Here is a 19,964-nt window from a genome sequence, read left to right as displayed (position 1 = left end):
AAATCCTTATTTCAGGAACCTTAGCCCAACGCCAAATGACAGGCTCACAGAGAGCAATTCTGCCTCAAGAACTGATTCTAATATGAGACCCAGGCAGAGAACAAACTCTGATTGCTCGCACAGTTTTCTCTCCAACCCCCACTTCCTCTACACACAGCTCTGTTTTAGTTCTTCATTGTTAGTCCTGCTGGGGCCAGAGTACTTGGCTGAGATGTGAGCAACTGTATCTCTGTGTAATAATGACTGAGCTGTAAGATCAGATTCTGATCTCTGTTATGCTGGTGTAAAACAGAGTAACAGAGATTAGAGTCCGGTGCTTGGTTTTAAGAAGTGACTCAGTGAGATCTCAAACACCAGTTACCATCTTTAACTTTCCAGGTTCCTTCTTATATTCCTGTTGTTATGGCAGTTGTCACCAAGTGGTGCTGTTGCATATACCTAGTCTTCCAAGTGCTTTTTCTTCATGTGTGGGAAAAGGTTCAGTCTTGTGAAGACATGCTGTGTTGTTAGTTCACAATGTATTGTGCATGCTTGAACCACAGATTTCCTTTATTTCCTAGCCTTGTAACTTTTTTTAAACATAAGGGATGAAAGCTTTGAACCCCAGATCTCTCTTTTACAACATTAATAGCCATCAACACTGTATTTGGGAAATTCTGTTAAGGTAATCCTGTGAAGGGTCTCTGGCAGATGATACTACTGGGCACAAGACAGAATTCCCACAAGTCTCTTTTCTGCCATGGCTAAATTGTTCTTTTTTAAAAAGCTTTTAATGGTCTGGATGGTGTAGCAGCAAGCCAGAGTCTATCCCGCTACTCCAGCAGTGGAAAGCTGTGGAACAAATACAGGGTTGTGAGTCAGAAGAACAGGGTGACTTCAGTCACTTATGTCTACATTTTTTTTAAAGTTCAGTAATTTTAGGCGTCTAGAACTCTGGGTGTCTATTTTGAAACAACGTGGGCCTGCTTTTCAGAATAGTGGAGCATCCACAACTACACAATAGTGGACCAGCTGCTTCTCAGAACCTCTGGAAATCAGGCTCTAGGTGACTTGAGATAAATTCCCAAAAGCATGGACATTTTTGCAAAGTTGTACCTTAAGTTTTCCCCACCTGTAAAATATGTAATAATATCCACCTTTTGTAAAGAGCCTTGAGATCTAAGAATGAAAAGTGCTATATATGTGGAAAATATTGTATAGGGAGGGAAGTCTGTCTCAACCTCAAAACATACATAATTCTCAAAAGGAGAGCAGGCAGACTAGTAAATCTCACAGAAGTCCTGCAAGAATCAAATCAATGAGTGTCCTACAGCCTCAGCATATAAACAAACAGACAAATGAGGACTCCAGTAATGAGAACAGAAAAGTCTCCCACAGCCCCACACAAGGAACAAACAAACAAATCTCGCAAACAAGATTTTTCCCCCATCTCCAGCAGGAAAAAATCCAGTTGCACCTGGAAAAGAAAAGAGGTCTTTTACAGAGCCAACAAGTTATCACAGAAACGTCTCTGCATTGTTAAGCATTTAGTTCGGCTCAACGTCTAGCCCGTCTTTCCTATATTTGCTGTGCTAAATTGTTTATGATTTGAAAAGCTAGATAACGTACTCACAGGCACAATCACAGTTATTTTCTAAATCCCAAAGTTTTGGAAGTTCTCAGGGCACTGGAGAACTACTGATCTCCTCTTAGCCATACACAGGTGCTCATACATGGCTGAGATTGAGGCCAATGGGTGAGTTATATATTGTCTGAATACAGAAAAGGTGCATTCAGTAGTACAAGAGCCATGTTTTTCTATCTCACATTCTTTCTTCTTGAGGAGTAGTAAAACACACACAAGCATAAATTATCTGATGCATTGACAGCACCCTTCCAGTAGCAACCTCCTTTCTTCCTTCTTTTTCACAGTAGACCTTTGTCCTTGTTTTGTACAGAATATGTAGATTATCTTGCACATCAATTCCAGCCTAAATTATATTGCACTCCAGAGAGAACTTGGGAGGAGCAAGGTAAAAGGGTAACTTTTCTAGCAGTAAATGTATATTTTGGGTCCCCTTTTCAATTTTTAGGCACATAGAAGTGCAGTTTTTAAAATGAACTCCCATGTCTGTCCAGTGTGTTGTCTCCTAACTTGACTATGGTAGGTTCTTCTGCCCTGATCTTCCTCCCTGTCTCCCCTCAAGTCCATTCAGAACACTTCTGCTAAGATTATCTTACTGCCTGTCATTCTTAGTCTTATCACGCAATTTGAAGTTCCTCCCTTGGCATACCTTTCTCCACTGGGTCAAAATACGAGCTTGTGATTCTTGCCTTGGAAGCCCGCCACAAATTCTCCTCCTTACTTATTTGCTCTTGTATCTTATCATTTTGCCTCCTGCCCTCCATCAACAATACCAGCCTCCACCACTCTTTCTGTCTGCTTCTCCAATAGGATTTTCAATCTTTGTTTTATGCATAAAGATGACTGGGGAAGAATGTTCTCTAACTAATCTGTTTATCAGTTACCCTGTACTCTTGTCTCCTCAAGACCTACTTCTCCTGTGATGCCTTTAGAGGAAATTACCAACAGGTAATGATTAGGTATGGGGCCATTATAGAACGCTGACATTTGACTTATTTATTTGCCCTCTGTAAACACACATTCTTGTTACTATTCTCCTTTTCTCCTTCCTCATGCTCTCTGGTTTTTGTTTGTTACACCCACTTGTTGCACCTTCTCTAAATGAGATTGCAGGGTGTTTGGGGTGTCTTTTATATGGTGGGAGCTTCCAGGTGTCACTGTAGTATAAATTATCTTAATAAGTTATGGTTGAAGGAGGGAGGGAGTGAAAAGAAATTCTCTAGTGTTATGATACTCAGTTTATGACTTTCAAGCCACATGGATGTGCCCTTTCTCCCCCGCTGCAGCAGCCCCCAAGCTGGGGCTGGGAAGGAGTGGGGGTCTCTCCCTCTCTCTGCCACTGCAGTAGCCCCCGAGTTGGGGCTGGGATGGAGGGCTGTCTCTCCCCTGCAGCCGCAGCTCTGGAGCTGGGGAAAGTTGCCTCTTTCTCTGGCCACCACAGCCCTGCACATCCCAAATTCCCCCCACCCCTTCTTCTCACCCCGCTGCCCCCTCCCACCTATCCCCTATTCTCCCCAAAGGCCACCACCTCACCTTACATGTGTGTCTTCTCCAGGGTCCAGGCACCTAATTAGTGGAGCCACGCCTGTGCGGCTCCACTAATTAGGTGGGTGGCCCTTCATTCTCTTGTGTGCAGTCGCCCAGGCACGCACCTTAGAGGGAACTATCTGCGGATCACCTGAATGGAGCTTGCGGACCACCTTGGTCCACGGACCACAGTTTGAGAACCTCTGATGTAGTTGAATCAATTGGTGTGTTGTGACCAAACAAATGAGGCAAATGTAACATGATTATTTTGTTTCTCTGGGATTATTTTGTTTCTCTCCATCAGATGCAGAAGGGTCTCTGCAGCATTTAAAGGCTGAGTGGCTACCCTTAACAGTTATAAACTTTATAGTCTTACATTCATTATTAAACTGAGAACTTGTCGTTATCTTTAGAAATAATAGATCTCGGGTGGTAATTATGAATAGGTTGCCACTTCTCTGACTCATTTCTTTGAGCTGGCAGAGCTGAAATAAAGGATATCAAATATTCTAATTGCTCTTTAAAATCCAAGAGTGTTCTAGGCCCAGGCAGATTTGCTGTAGAAATGAATAAAACTCTAGGGCCAAATTAATGTTCAGAGACGTAGGGAAATTCTTGGGTGAGGAAGGTAGAATTTGCCACACCATGTGAGAAGTGATGGGTGGAAGCAGTATGTATGGCTGCAGGACCAAGATCAGGCATGATGCTTCCTGCCATGTTGGGGTGAGTGTGTTCACTAGCAGCTCTTGCACTTTTACATAAATGTGTAGCAAGCAGTCTGCTGTTCCCTCAGCAATGGCCTCATGATGCAGCTTAGGTGTAGGGGGAAGTAGAGCAATAGCCATTCTCCCCCCAACATTCATTGCACTGCCAGAAGTGCTAATAACCTCACCACATCCTTGCACTCTCACAGCTGCAGGATTCTGGCTGCCTCCTGCACAGGAGCGATAGAGGAGGAAGAACCTCCCTTTTCTTTACCACACCAATTCACTTTTGCTGAGGCAGTTGTAGTGTGGCACTAAGTGCTTTTTCATTGTCATTGTCTAGATCTGTAGATGACAATTTCCTAACTCAGAAGGTGTTGCATCCAACACAGGGAAATTCTGTATTAGACTTTGTCTTGACAGATAAAGAAGAACTAAAAATTTGTGGTAGCTTAGGTACAGTTGATCACAACTTGATCACATTTGTTATATGGAAACAGAATAAAGTTCAAACCATTATTGTATATACAAAAATAAAATTGTGTGTGTGTATTTATACACACACATGCACGCGTGCGCACACACACACACTTGGTTATGAGCCAAAGTCAATTGGGAGAAAGAATTTAAACAGAAAAAATGTAAATTGCAAATGGGAATTGTTTAAGAACACTTTACCATAAACAAATGGAAGAAAGGGGCAGTTGATACCAACAAAAATCATGATGGCATTAGTCCGTAACTAGATGGAAATGGAAAAATTGTCAGTGATAGTGCAGAAAAGGCAAAAGTGTTTCCTAAATATTTCTGTTCTGTGTTTGAGGGAAAAAATATGATGTAGTCATATCCTATGATGGTGATGATGAAACACTTTCCATTCCAATAACTGAGGAGGATGTTAAACAAAAGCTTCTAAAGTCCAACACTTTTAAATTAGCAGGTATGGCTAACTTGCATTCAAGAGTTTTAAAAGAGCTGGCCTAGGAGCTCGCTGTACCAGTGTTGATTTTCAATAAGTCTTGGAACATTGCAGAACTTCCAGAGAACTGGAAGAAAGCTAATGTGTTGCGACAGTACTTAAAGAGACAATAGGACAGGTAATTACAGACCTGTCAGTATGACATTGATCCCAGGCAAGATAATGAAGCAGCTGATAAGATTCTTGAGTAATAAAGAATTAAAATAGGGTAATGTAATTAATGCCAGTCAACAAGGGATTATGGAAAAATAGATCCTGCAAAAGTAACAATATTGGATTTTGATGAGATAATGTTTGATGTAATATACTTAGATTTCGGTAAGGCATTTCACTTGATACTGCAATGAAATTGTTTATAAAACTAGAACAGTACAAAATTAACATGGCACACATTAAATAGATTGAAAACTGGCTGCCTGACAGGTCTCAAAATGTACTTGTAAATAGGGGAGCAGGTGTGTTTCTAGTGGCATCCAGCAGGGTTTGGTTCTTGGCCCTACATTATTTAACAAATGACCTGCAGGAAAATCTAAAATCATTATGATAAAGTTTGCAGATGACCTAAAAACTGGGGGAGTTGTAAATACTGAAGGGGACAGGTTATTGATAGTGATCTGGATCACCTGGTAAGCTGGGTGCAAGCAAACAGTTTGTTACAAAAATTTGATAATGGGCTCTTAAATCTAGCAAACAAAGGTATAACAAGATCTTGCTAGAAGCTGAAACTAGACAAAATCAGACCAGAAATAAGATGTACATTTTTAACAGAGAGGGTAGTTGACCATTGAATCAATTCACCAAAGATTATGGTGGAGTCTCTGTCACTGGCAATTTTAAAATCAAGATTGGATGTTTTTCTAAAAAATATGTTCTAGTTTAAACAGGTATCAGGGAAATTCTGTGGCTATATTATGCAGGAGGCCAGACTAGATGATCACAGTGGTACCTTCGGGCCTTATAATCTGTTGTCTGAAGCCCACTGAAGTCAAACTTTAGATAAGAGCTGTATTGTCTTGGCCTTTATATTTACCACAGCGGTTGAATGATTGACTGCTGCTGAAATATGAGTACTTCAGTCTTCATTTAAGTACATTTTTAATGTAAGATAAAATTATATACCTCTTACAGGCTAATTTTTTAAATTATACCTGATTGGCTTGGGTAGGCCAATAGCCCTCCTTGTCAGTTAATATACACTGTACATAAACGATGTAAGCGGGGACCATCTTAATACAGTGTCCTGGCATCCAGGCATTACCTCAATACAAATAATAAAAATTATTAGCATGCGATTAAAAAATAGTGGTATTTGAGTAAATTTACCTGGTAACAGAGAATAATACTTACATTAAAGTGTTATAATGGGGTTACAACCCTTTCCCCTACCCTCCTAGCCACATAAAGTGGAATATTCTGGTCTGTTGTGTAACTCAGAAATGCAAGTTAGATTGACAACATGTTGAAAGAGCTTTTAGTTTGATTTTAGACCTGATCTGTACTACAGTCAGTTTATAAGAAAGAAAACTTCACACCACAATCAAAACCACATATTTTTATATCACAGGTCTAAATTGCTGACTCTTTAAGTTGGTATAAAATATACCAGGAAGCATATTGCAGGACTGGAATTTAATCAGGGCTTAAATAGAGTGTGCTAAATTGAGAGAGCAGCACAGTTAAATCTTAAGAATTTTCTTGTAAAATATGATAGTGCCTCCTTCAGTTTGCCTGTTAATATTTTAAATTGTTTGCTGTTTTTCAAAGACAGGGATTTTTAATACCTCTTAGTTTTAGTACATTTTTAATTCTGTATTTGGTTCAGGTATAAAAAGCCTTCCTTGTGGCATCCTATTAAATATGAGAGATAATTATCATGACCTGATGTTAATATATAAATATCATCACAATTAAATAATATAGCAAATTTGCCTCTTTATAAACTGCGACTGTTTTATTATCTGGATTTTATACTGCTGATTTCATATGTATTACTGTTGATTCAGTGGCAAATATAATCAGCACTTTCTGAAGCAGGATTTCCTTTAGAACTTTAATGAAATGCACTGCTGCATTTTTTCTTTTGTTTATAGTTAATAGGATTTGTTTTTCTTATTTAGGTGAATTTGACTAACAACTTGTATATTTTATTGCAGACTTTCACATGGTGGGTTTTTGTTTCAAGAAAAAAATCTGTGGGATTGCTTTTCATTTCAGGTATATTATAGGCAGGTGCTAGGGAAAGATGTAGAAAAGTTTGCTACAGAATTAGAAGAGGCTATGATTAGACATATGGCGAGAGCTTAGTGGGTCTGCACTAGAGCAGATGTACTGTAGATGAAATTTTAACTTCAGTTTATTGGTGTCTACTAATACCGGAGAAAGAGATATGGATGAAACTAGAAAAATCAAAACGTAAAGTAAGATTAATTCAGTAAATCCTCATGGCTCGCCAGAAATGGAAAAAATGTGTAATCTAGGTGTCAAGTAGCTTGAGCATAGCTCCAGTTGAAGGACATGATCAGCTTGCACAGCTGTGAAATCTAGCAGTCAGCTTGCTGTGGAGGGGAATGCTAATGTAGCAGTATGTCCTTCTCTTCATGCACGTATGATTCTAATTGATGTTAATAAGAATTATGTGCACACACCTATATGGAAGAATAGCCTCTTTCAGAACAAGTGAGCGTTTTTTTTTCTTTACACTCAACCAGTCCTGCACTTTTCATGTTAGCTTTACACTCTTTTATTTTCCCCTTGCAGGTACAACTGTAGCTGCACTGAAGCTATTTAAGAATCTTCCCGTAAGAAAACAGTTTTACTCAACAGTTAAAAAATGTAAGGAGGAATTAAAAAAAATCCAAGATCTTTTGATGGCGTATGGCATCATAAAGCCAGAACTACGGATAATCTTTACACATAACAAGGTAAAAGTGACTTTTCTTGTGCCAACTATCTCAAATTCAAAATGAAAGAAAATAAAGACTGATAATTTTGTTCAGTTCATCAAGACTTTCATTACTGTGACTGCATTTTGTCATCAGATGTTTGATTTTTAGGAATTTGCTATAATTGCAGGTTGGTTCAGACCCCCCAGTCCATCATTACATCTGAATTTATTAGCTTATGATGGTTTGAGTTTTAGATGGCCAGTGCCAATCTTTCAAAGAGGACTCTGCTCCCACAAAAACCTAATTTAGTGTCTATAGGTTGGACAATGCTATGATTTATTGGGCACTGATAACACACTTGTTATTGTACAGAACAAAGAGGCAGAGACATACCTCCACCTTTCTTTCTAAAGGTCTGATTTGTTGCTAATTGAAGCCAGTGGAAAGGTTCCCACTGACTTTACTGGGCATTGAAACAGGCCATGTAGATAGTGCTATTTGTGTGCACTGTTTTGTCTCTGAGGGTTGAATTATAACAGATTACTGCAGGAGCGACTTGAAATCAGGCCAGGTAGGCACCTGTGTAATTGCATTGACTACAATACAGTTAAGCCTGATGTACATAAATTTAAGGAAAGCAAAATCAGGCCCAGTTATGGCTGAGCTACTGCTCATTTTATGCCCAGACTTGATGGCACAAATTCAAAAGCTATTGGACATTAATGTTGTATGAATAAGTTTTTATTAATCATGAGAAGTCTAACAGAAATATTAACTATAAATCTGCAGAAATGGTACTTTGGACCTGATTCTCCTCTCAGTTATACTAGTTTAACTCCACTAACTTTATTGAAACTGCTACTGATTTACAATGGCATAAGTGAGAGGAAAATTAGGCCCATAAACTTCCATGCTACCACAGAAAGTAAAGAGTGACACCTAATGGTCAAAAAGATTCCACCAAAGTGATTCTTTTTCCATTTTAAAATAAAACTTCTCTCTATGGTGGTTGAATAATTTAAGTTGCAATCTGAGAGTTAAAGCATTATTTCAATTCACTGCACCATTTATTTCAATTTTTTACTTCTATCAATTTAGAATATTTTTAAAAAAATCTTTCATGTTCACACTGTCAGTGGAAATGACAAGTGATCTTATGTATTTGACAATAAAATACTTAATAAATAATAACTAAAAGTTGAGGTACTCCATAAATGCAATTTAGTGTAAATCTTTCATTGCGATCAATGATAGTTCTGCTGTGGATTGCAAAATCTCAAACTTATACCCAGGTAGGGTTGCCTACTTTCTACTTGCAGAAAACCAAACACCCTTGCCCTGCCCCTGCCCCTGCCCCATCCCTTCCCTGAGGCTACGCCCTATATCCAGCCCCTTCTATGAGGCCACACCCCATCTCACTCCATCCCCCACCCTCCATTGCTCGCTCTCCTCCACCCTCATTCCCTCGCTCATTTTCACCAGGCTGGAGCAGGGGGTTGGGGTGTAGGAAGGGATGAGGACTCCGGCTGGGGGTGCAGGCTCTTGGATGGGACCGGGGATGAGGCGTTTGGGCTACAGGAAGGGTTGGGGAGTGGGGCTGAGACATTTGGAGTATGGGAGGCAGCTCTGGGCTGGGGTAGGGGATTGGGGTATGGGAGAGAGTACAGGCTCTGGGCTGGGGGTGCGGGCTCTGGAGTGGGGCCAGAAATGAGGAGTTCAGGATTCGGGAGCGGGCTCCGGGCTGGGGCAGGGGTTCCCGGCCATTGGGTGCTGTGGGGCTGGCGCTCGGGGCAGGGGCAGCGTGTGGAGTCCCCGTGGCTGCCCCTGCACCTAGGAGCCAGAGGGACATGCCATCTGCTTCAAGAAGCCACGTGGAGCTGAGCAGGCAGCCTGCCTGCCCCGCTGCAGGCGACCAAACGGACTTTTCATGGCCCGGTCAGCAGTGTTGACCGTGGCCACCAGAGTCCCTTTTCAATGGGGCATTCCAATTGAAAACCTGGCAACCCTATACCTGGGTCCACAGACCTTAGAGGAAAATTGTATTCACCTGTCTCTAAAAAACAACTTTGATGACATTAATTTAGAGCAACAATAACTATGTCTAGTTGAAACAATTAAACTGTCCAATTTCTTGGCACTCTAATAGTTGCGAGAGAGAATGAAAAATAAGCTGCAAACACTTACTGAACTCAAGGCTTTAGAATTATGTGCTGAATGACCAGGTATTTCAGAGAGAGATGAGTAAGCACATTCATTTTTTTTTAACATTTTGTGTGTGTGTTGTTGACCCCTTCTTCTTGCTCTTGATCATCATCGTCGGCTTCTTAGTGGGACCTACTCCCCCCATGCTCTCTGTTTCAGATTAAAAACTATTTTGGTATGACAAACAATAAAAGTGTTGCTGAAGTTCTAAAGACAGAACATGAGAGTGATCGAACACATGGAGTATCTTTCTAGGATGGGGCTTCACAGGGGCGCTTTTATCCTCTGTGTCTATTTTAATCCCATTCTGATTTAGTTGCTGATTACTATGTGTCTTGATTCTTTTTCTGCCTTCTCTTTCTTTTCTCCTCAAATTATGCCATGTTTTTCTCTATTGTGTTTTAATGCAAAGTCTGTTATCCTCACAGATACCTTGATCAAGAACCTCTTTCTTGTACTCCTCTGTAATTCTAGATACTGAAGCAGAAAATGTCTCTGGACTTTAGTCCTCCTCCTTCACCTCCACCCCCCAACACATTAATTGTACTGTTGTCTCTTCTGTTTTTCCTCTCTGCTACCCTCTGCTAGTGAAATTGCAACCATCATAGAAAACTGCCCAACACAGAAGCTTGTCATGAGGGCACAATAGATTTGTTTTCATTTAATTTTATTCTTTTTAAACAATATTGTGTGTTTATAAAACGTTCTTATTTTTCTCTCTCACTTCTCACATCACTAAAATATCTTCATTTTAAACCTTATTTTAAAGAGATATCAAATAAAAACCTTTTTAAACAAACTGCAATATTGTTTAACCAAAAGAAGACTTCTCTCCCTGGGCTGGCTCTTTGGCTGCTGTGATATCTCCAGCACAAAGTTGTCTTTTTGAGTGGGAACTGACTATTCCTACTATGTCTTGGCATCTCTCACTTTAAAAAACAAAAAAAATAATTTTAAATGCCAGCAGTGCTGAATGCTTCTCTGATCTGGTGACTTATGGGAGATGGGTGGTTCTTGTGAATAATTCCAAAATTGTTTGGTTTCTTTAACAATACTTGAAATGTTCTGCTCTGAAAACTGACTGTAAAAATGGAATGATGGGTTCCATGGTGTTCCTCATTGTTTTCTACATCAGATCTGCTCAGTTGACAAGTAAAAAGATGGGGTTTTTTTCCTTGCTGCCAGCCCTGCAAAAGCACCCTGTGTTCTAAGAGTCCAGTTCAGTTCTTTCCATTTGGTGCATCATACCAGTAATGGAGGTTCTGGAGGCCTCATTTAAACCTCTGCAACTCTTCATATTATGTCTTCAAGAGCACTTGTGCGTTCACACTAACCTGCAGTGGGTTTTTATAGATGTAAATGATTTGACCTTTCTAACCAGTTTTTTGCTGATGGACAGGAAAGAACAGAATCCAACTTTCAGTGTTAGTTTTGATGACTCTGTAGAGTTCATGGGATTAAAATGCAGTAATGTCAATAGGAATTCATCCAGGTAACAACTTCGTTGGGAAAGAAGATGCCATTTTTGCATAGTCAGTTTTTAGAGTTGAACTGCAGTTCAAAGCTTGGGAAAATTTAGAAAAAAAAATTCTTCAGTAATATTAATACGGTGTGGCAAGGCACCTTCTCGGTCTCACCAGCCTCAGCTGTTTTTAGCCTTGGCGAGATGGGCCTGAGGTAAAACAGTCTCTCTTGGCTGCACAAGGGCAGTCCGCTCCTTCTCTCAGCCAGTCTTTTTTGCTTGTTTTTCTTCCTTATGGCTCTTCTAGGTTCAGGCATTGGGCAGCTATATGCCCTGTTTCTCCACATGCATAACATCTGTACCTTGCTCGGGGCAGCCCCCTATTTTTCGGGCTGTTGGGCCTTACCCCCCGAGTCTTTCTCCCCCACACCCCAAGTCTCTTCGTGATCTTTGGCCGCTCTTCAGCCTCTTTCCTCCCCGCCATAGTTCTGCCTGGGGCTATGGCAACTCTGGCCCTCAACACAGAGACTTGCCTCCTATTCTGGTGCATTCCTTCTCCGAGAAAGTTCTTGGGCTGCTAGGTGTCTCTCTACGAGGGCAACTAGCTCATCATAGGAGGAGGGATCATTTTGACTGACCCATCCTCGTATGTCTGGTGGTAGCCCTCTCATGTACCTGTCCACAATTTTCTCCGGGCCATGGGTCTCGGGGCACAGCCACTTTCGGGTTAGGTGGTTCGGGTAAAACATCTGGGACCTCGGTGCTTTACTGTCCCAGTATTTCCACTTGTGGAATTGCTGGGCCCTTATAGCTGTCATCATGCCAGACCTCACCAGGATCTCCGCCTTCAGCTGGGGGTAATCTGTAGCTGCTTCTGTGTTCATGTCGTGGGCCTCCCCACACAGAAAAGGAGCCAGGATGCTGTCCCATTGGTTTTGGGGCCAAGCTTCCCGGAGGGCCGTTCTCTCAAACGCGAGGAGATATGCCTCTACATCGTCATCCATCGTCATCTTCTGTAAGTAGCTGCTGGCCCACAGGAGCCAGGTCCCATGGGGGCCGTACATCAGGGTGCTCAGGGCCTTTAGCTGGTTCACAACCTCATGCAGGATGGCTCGATCCTGAGCCGCCTGGCTCATCAGTAATTGATTCGTCTCCTGCTGTATTCACACTGACTCCTGCTGGGTAGGCATCTGAACCCTGATAGCCTCTTTTTGGGCCATGGTGGCCTGCACCAGTGACTTCACTACATCCTCCATTTTTTTGTCTTCTCGTTGGGGGTGATTTACCCTGCCCTGAGATGGTTCACCACGAAGTCTCACTCAGAGCATCCCACCCCTGACACTATGTGTGGCAAGGCACCTTCTCGGTCTCACCAGCCTCAGCTGTTTTTAGCCTTGGCGAGGTGGGCCTGGGGTAAAACAGTCCCTCTTGGCTGCACAGAGGCAGTCTGCTCCTTCTCTCAGTCAGTCTTTTTGCTTGTTTTTCTCCCTTATGGGAGGGAATGCAGCCTTCCCTCCTGGTGAGGCTCGCTGTCTTGCTGCTCCTCACCTACTGGCAGCTTGACTTCCCTCTCCCTCTCCCCAACAGGGAAGGGTTTAAAAAGGTCTCAGGCTGCCCTTAGTTGGAATCAGCTGATCCTAATTGACCTCAGGTAACTGTCTCTCAGCTGATCCTAATTGATCTCTGGTAACCCCTTCTCAGCTGAACCTGATTGACCTGTAGACACTCCTCCTCAGTTGATAGAGAGGAGGGCCTTTTACCCTTCTGACTGTTTTCTACTGCACCCTTGCAGCCGTCTGTCCTGAGTTTATCATAACGGGCAGAGATTAGTAGCAAAGTGAGGGGCAGTTTGCTGAGAAACGCTAGGATCCTGTCAGTAAAGAATCAGGAATACTCAACATTGGCATTTTCATGGGTTCCTACATCTCTACCTTACATACTATATAATTTGAGTAATAATGTGTCTGATTTTCCTTCAAACCCAGTCTTTTTAGAATACTGCATTGTTAATATGGATTAAAATGATTCCCTGTCATTATGAAACAAGGACACTTAGAGGATAAGATTGTTCAGTAGATTGGTAATGGTTCAGGATAATGGAACTGTGGCCAAAAGTGGTAGGGACCAAGAGGCCTGGTATGGTGGGCGCTTGGTGCTTATTCAAATGGAAATCTTAGTCTGTTTCCATGTGAGCAAATTTCTCTATCGAACTATCAACCATTCTGGCAGTTTTGGGAAAGATACCAACACTGAATTATCTTGGCCTCTCATGAAGAATGAATTATCTTCTCATCTTCAGAGGTAATTATTCCATAACAGGATTCAGGCACGCTATTCGGGGCAATATGGGACAATACACTAGTATTGCTCCTACTTACATGCTGTATTTGCTTTGAGGACATTGTTTTTTAGGGCTGTTCATCTTCACAAGCACTTGATTTTTGTAAAAAATCCATACAAATAAAGAAAAAACCAAGAAACCCAGAGATTTTCCAACACAAGAGGTCACTCATTAGCTATTGCTGAGCTGGGAAAACCATAAGCAAACAAGGTTTGGCACAAACCAAAGGGTATCTCTGATTGTTTTAAAACTATGAATGTGTTAAAATGGCCTGGGTATGGATTCTTTGCTCCATTTTTACTACTGTTAAGATCTGTTTGAAGATACAAACTGCAAATACTTTGATAAATAGATTTAACTTTTCTAATTTCACTCTAGGTTTTTATAAGTACTTCAACATTCTTTACTTAAATTCCAGCTTGTAATTTCTTTCATCAATTCTACATACTTACCTTTTTACAGCAATAGCACTGTTATAAATAGTACCTTATTTGTCTTCTTTCTTCAGAAGCTGAAGAACACCATTATCACAAGGCTGTAGTAATCCACACCAATAGATCTGTCTACCTCATTCTGATCCTACTGTCCTACTGTGTGCTAGAAATGTACTCTAACATAGTATTTTCCAAGTATTTTGTGGTAAGCTTGGGATAACAACATTTCTCATGGGGTACCTGGATTTATGACTAAGACCACCTGTTAAATAAATAAGTGGTTATATATAATCATTCAAAGGCGTTGCTAGAATCCTGCATTGTGGAGCTGTGCCAATACCTTGTGCTGCTGTGGAAGAAAAAGGATATCAGGAACGAGCTCAGGTTCCAAAGCAGAAAGCGCCATAGTCTTTTTGGTGGTTTGCATGTTCATTTGCATGTGTGGATAGGTGGCTTGAGACACCTGTGGGTGTCTGTTGGGCACAAAGAGCAGCCAAATCAGCTCTGAGGACTGGGCTCTTTCAGGGGGTTATTTTTGCTGCTTTTTTAAAAGAAGAGACTGAACAGAAAGCAGTGGTTGAGAATTTGAGGGAATGGGATCGAAAGAGAAGTAGAGAAGGTTGGGAATGCAGTCAGGGTAGTTTAATATACTGCATAACAGGGACCTTGACATTGAGGGCTAGTCTACATGGTGCATTAGTCCACATCAAAGAGGGGTAAATTCTGGTTTCCCATCCTTTCCCAGGTAAAAGTGTGGGCCCTTCAAACAGTACCATGTTAACCAGGCACTCAGGAACTTTTAGTGTGTGCCAGCAGGGTCCACATAGGCTAGTCAGTGCGCAGCACACTGGTGCTCTGTAGAATTTACATCCTTGTGGTGCAGATTAACACATGGTGTAGACAAGCCCTAAGCGGTAAAAGCTGTACAGATGAAGGGGAGTCTTTGGCCAAAGGCTAGGACTGGCTAAGGAATTAAAGGAGAGTGAAAAAACACAACTTTTACCTGGGAAAGGATGTACTGTACCTGTGCAAAGAGCTTATTCATAGGCCAAGTCTTTCACATGTGCAAGTCTGAGGTTAGGCCTTTAAACCCATTGAGACCTGTGAAGTTAATTGGGTCTACCAAGTGCTCAGCATCTCTGAAAATCAGGACTCTTATTCAGTTGCCTTTCTGAAGATTTTATATCTTTTGGTCCTTAGGTTTAAAACATTTGGCCATAGGTTTAAGAACATACTGTATTCTGCTCCATTTCTACCACTTGATTTACTAAACAGTGGGTGTCATGCTCCTTCTGACTGAAGTTTCTAGAAATTTGTCTTGCTGTTATGCAGTCCACTAGCTTGTCACATCCATTTGTTATATATAAAAAAGAAAATTTAAAATTCTGTATGAAGAATCAACAATAGCTCTTCATGCTTTTTGGATTAATTTCTAGAAAACTACACTTTGTTTTCTCACTCTGAGTATATTTATCAATGAATTTCAGAAATAGGAAATGCTTGGTTGCTTTTGTGTCTGCTAAAAATGTTTTGTTTGCGTTAGCAGTAAATATTGACTCACTTTGCAAATCAGCCCTTGAAGTACGATTGCTGTTTTGACAGCTTGGATCAACTAGTGCTCCTTCTTTTTATGAAGGTTTATCCTGCCAAGACATTCTTTGAATACTGATAATGTTGATCCTCTTGCCAGTATGGTTATGTTAGAAAGAGGTATTTTTTCTTCTTTCGTCACCGTGTTCCTTGAGAGCATATTGAATAATGAGACAGACAAATAGAAACAATTTACAAGAGTATTCTGAGACTTTATTTAAAGTTGACATTACCTGATGGAGAACCAGGGACATTCTGAGTTAGCTACTCTTGTTTATACAGTGTCAGACTTTTCAGTCCCATTTGCCATATTACAGCCACCTGTAAACTCCTGGTATATTTTGCACTATAAAGATGGTTGTCCCCTGGCATTGGAACTTTCTTATTGCCACAGAAGCTACAACAACTCCAAATGTAAAATCTGTAGCAACTAGCTAAATCACTAGTAAATGCGAGCATTTGCATGTACTTTGATCTGCTGTTTGTCAAATTCCTTAGCATGTGGAAAGGAAGACGATACATAAAATTTCCATGTGGGTCACAATGAATAGTTCCATTCCAGCCACAAATAGTCAAGATATGTTTTAGGTTGCTAAAGTTACTGTAGAAGTACTGACAATTTCAGATAAAGCATCTTGGAGTGATTATGAGCTATCATTTCTCACAGGTCCTGCAATGAACCACTGCCCTCGAAAGAGGGGTTGGAGGCAGCACCCAGCACGGCAGTTGCAGCTGCTGCCATGGGACTAGAAGATAATTCAGGGATAAAGGGATTCCATACAGATGGTTTTAGACCCCAGCAGATCTTGGTAAATCAATGGGTTTCAGGATTAAACCTCCTTTAACGGAATAATCAGATGGAAACTCCACAAGTAATACCAGCGTGATAAGTATTTCTAAGATACCTAAGATAGGTGGGATGAGATTCCCAATATGATCCTTAAAGATCACAAAGCTGCATTGGCATAGTTAGCTGTATGCCGTTTCTGACATTGACAGCTCTGCTGCACTCTCTCCTGGGCCCCTCGACTAGCATCAGGGGCATGTCAGGGAGGGGAATAAGTGTGGTTTGAGTGCACTGCACTGCGGTTTTCTGCTGATGTAAAATCCGATTTACTTCCATTGTACATTAGAGAAGACTTATGGTTGCTTTAATTTGAGTCAGGGCTGAACTATCACTTGGCAACCCCTAGGGTTGGGGGAGCTCGAAGCTAAGATATTACCACCTGTGTCATTCTAGACCTGTCCACCCCAAAATCCTACATCAAGCACAGATTGGCCATACCCGAGACTGGGGCAACAGAACTTCCTAGTCCCTGTGTGAGGAAGACCAGTATGGGGGACAGTTGAGCTCTGTGTCTTTAATATGCAGCATTCAAAAGCTTTTCCCCAAAAAGTTCCAAGCCTAGCGTATTTTGGAGTGTGTCTTTTCTGGAGCATGTGTGGTGATGCATCTTTGTTTGGCTGTGGGCTCTATGATAATTTGACACAAATATTGTTGACCAAATGTTGTCTTAATTTTTTACTGTTCAACCTGATAGTCCGTTCTTTCATTTTTTCTGCACGTAGGAGGTTAGTGCAGTACTGTACATGATAGTAAGTATGTGGACAAAAATTGTGAGTTGATAAGTAAATTTAAATGAATTGAGTGGCACAGTTACATTTGTATAAAGCAAATATGTCCATTCTTATTTCTTTGCTCTTTTCTATATAAGTTATTTAAGGCTGATTGTATTTCTCCATTATCACCAAGTGTGTACTCCTGTTCAAAACAAAACCTTAACTAAAGCTTGATTTCCTCGTCTGAGTCAGAGAGCTAGGATGATACAAATATTTCAGCCATCTTAAATTTTCAAGCTTTATTTTAATTGTTTCAAACTTTGTATTTTTGTAGGGTAAAAAAATAAATATCAAATAACCCAATCAATAGGAAACAAATATCTTGTCATATCGTAAAGCTGTGTATTGGGTATTCCTGTATATGAGTCTTGCTTAAGTTAAACAGAATCTTGTGTAGTACTTGTTCAACTTCTAGCGGAGGGCTAGATAAAATAATCCTAAATCAGAATACTTTCCCTTATATGTTAAATGAATTGAATTGTGTGAAGTTAACTTGGTTAGCACATCCAGAGTCTGTGCCCCGCAAAAAGATGAGCAATGTGGTAACTGAGAACTGTAAAGCACAAACTTGAACCTTTTAATAAAATGGAATTCAAATTGATATTGAAGCAAAATGCATTGCTCAGGTCAAATTCTCTAAGATTTAACCCCCAAACACACTATATAAATCTAGTATTATTTTCTGCTGAAGGAAAAATACTTGTTTGGAGAAGGCAAAAATGATAGTGGAACCCGGTAAGTAATTTTATCTTTGTACAAATTGAAACAGCTCAATATGTTTGTCATACATTCTAGTGGGGTGAAATTCACCCCTGGGCAGATGGCCAGCAGAAGGCCCATGGACCACTTGAAATTGCCACATCAGTGCACAAAATAGGGCTTAAGTGTTGAATAGGTCTTGTGCTGGCCCCTTTGCCCAGGAATGAATATCATTTATGGTATGGGGAAATTCAGATTTCACAAATTAAGGATCTTTTTTTTTTCCCTCCAAAGGTTAAAATTTGCACTTGTCTTGGAGACATGCACCCCACTACAATTTTTATTTCCACATTCAGCTATAAAAAGATCTGTCATAGGTCTTATCGAGTATGGCAGTTCCTATCTCTCCAGTGTCTTGTTTCTGACCATGGTCAGTATCATACTTCAGGGGATGGTGCAAGAAACCTCTCAGTAGGCAGATGTGGAATAATCTGCCCCTCATGAAAGTGTGGTCCTAAACTGTAGTAGTTAGGGATTGTCTTAAGCCTTGAAGTATTTTTGTCTCCTTTCCAAAACATTTATTAAAGCATATTAACTATTATAACTCTGGATATTCTTGTTATCCATATCAGTGTCCAATTCCTTTTTGAATCTTGGTGAGTTCTTGGCCTCAGTGACATCATGTGGCAATGAGTTCCACAGTCACTTTTTCTACACAGAGCATAATTTATTTATTTTTATGAGTTTTGAATTTGCTATTTTCAGTTTCATGGAATGTCCCTTATTTCTCGTATCATAACATTTCATGAATAAAAATTACGCATGTACCTTCTCTGTACCATTCATAATTTTGTATATTTTCATCATGTCCCTTCTTGTCTCCTTTCTAAAGTGAACAATCCCAACCTTTCAAGTCTCTCTTAATATAATAATTTTTCAGTGCTTCTGATTATTTTGTTGCTTGTCTCATTAGCACACTCTAATTCTGTAAGATCTTTTTTGAGATGGGGATGAACCATTATTTATATAATGATACAGTAGAACCCCATTTATCTGGTCTAATTACCAGGGCCAGATCAGATAATCAAAACGCCGGATAAACCAGAGAATGGGACAATGTGATGCTGTAGCACCATCTAGTAGAGGCAAGAGAGATCACCTGGAGTCCTGGTTGTTCGGTAAATGCGGAGAGCTGGTTAAGGGAGGCTCAGATAAATGGGGTTCTATTGTATTATATATTCTGTATTATTCTCCATACCATTCCTTGTGCATCCTCTCATTTTGTTTGCTTTTTGATTGCAGCTGCACACTGAGCAGAGATCTTCATTGAGCAATCCACAGTAATGCTCAGGTCCTTTTCCTCAGTTGATAGGATCAATTTAGATGCCATTCAGTTTGTGGTGATGCTGTAAAATTGGAGCGTAAGAGTGGTAAATTAGGCCTCTAACCTAGAAGTTTTAAAGAATACAGGGGAATTGTGGTTGAGAATTGGCTCATAACTTAGTAGGTTTGGGTGCTTTAGATATTTAAAATGTAATATTTTCTCAGAAGGGAAAATTAGAATTGTTATCAATGAAGTTTTGTCATAAATCTAGAGCAGCGGTTCTCAAACTTCGTTGCACCGCGACCCCCCATCTGACAACAAAAATTACTACACAGCACCGGGGGGGCGGCTGAAGCCTGAGCCCACCTAAACCCCGTTGACTGGGGAGGGGAGGGGAGGGGGGACAAAGCCAAAGCCCAAGGGCTTCAGTCCCAGTCAGGGGGCCTGTAACCCGAGCACTGTAGTCCAGGCCTGAAGCCCTCGGGCTTCGGCTTTGTCCCAAGGCAGTGGTGCTCAGGCTTTGGTTTCCGCTCCAGGCCCCAGCAAATCTCAGCCAACCCTGGCAACCCCATT

At 40.9% G+C, this 19,964-nt stretch overlaps 1 protein-coding gene across 6 annotated transcripts in view; it reads left to right on the top strand.

Annotated features, from left to right (window-relative positions):
• PMS1 (PMS1 homolog 1, mismatch repair system component) overlaps nt 1-19,964 on the top strand; it is a 114,049-nt gene that overhangs the window by 46,460 nt on the left and 47,625 nt on the right. For all 6 annotated transcript variants that reach the window (XM_039494344.1, XM_039494340.1, XM_039494341.1 and 3 more), the window contains exon 5: nt 7,592-7,755. In XM_039494344.1, the coding sequence (XP_039350278.1) occupies nt 7,592-7,755 (164 nt within the window). The remainder of the gene's footprint in view (nt 1-7,591; nt 7,756-19,964) is intronic.

Source organism: Mauremys reevesii, linkage group 11 (assembly GCF_016161935.1).
Source record: "Mauremys reevesii isolate NIE-2019 linkage group 11, ASM1616193v1, whole genome shotgun sequence".
Taxonomy (NCBI): Eukaryota; Metazoa; Chordata; order Testudines; family Geoemydidae; genus Mauremys; species Mauremys reevesii.
Note: the sequence above shows the minus strand (reverse complement) of the source record. Positions and strands in the feature narration are given on the sequence as shown.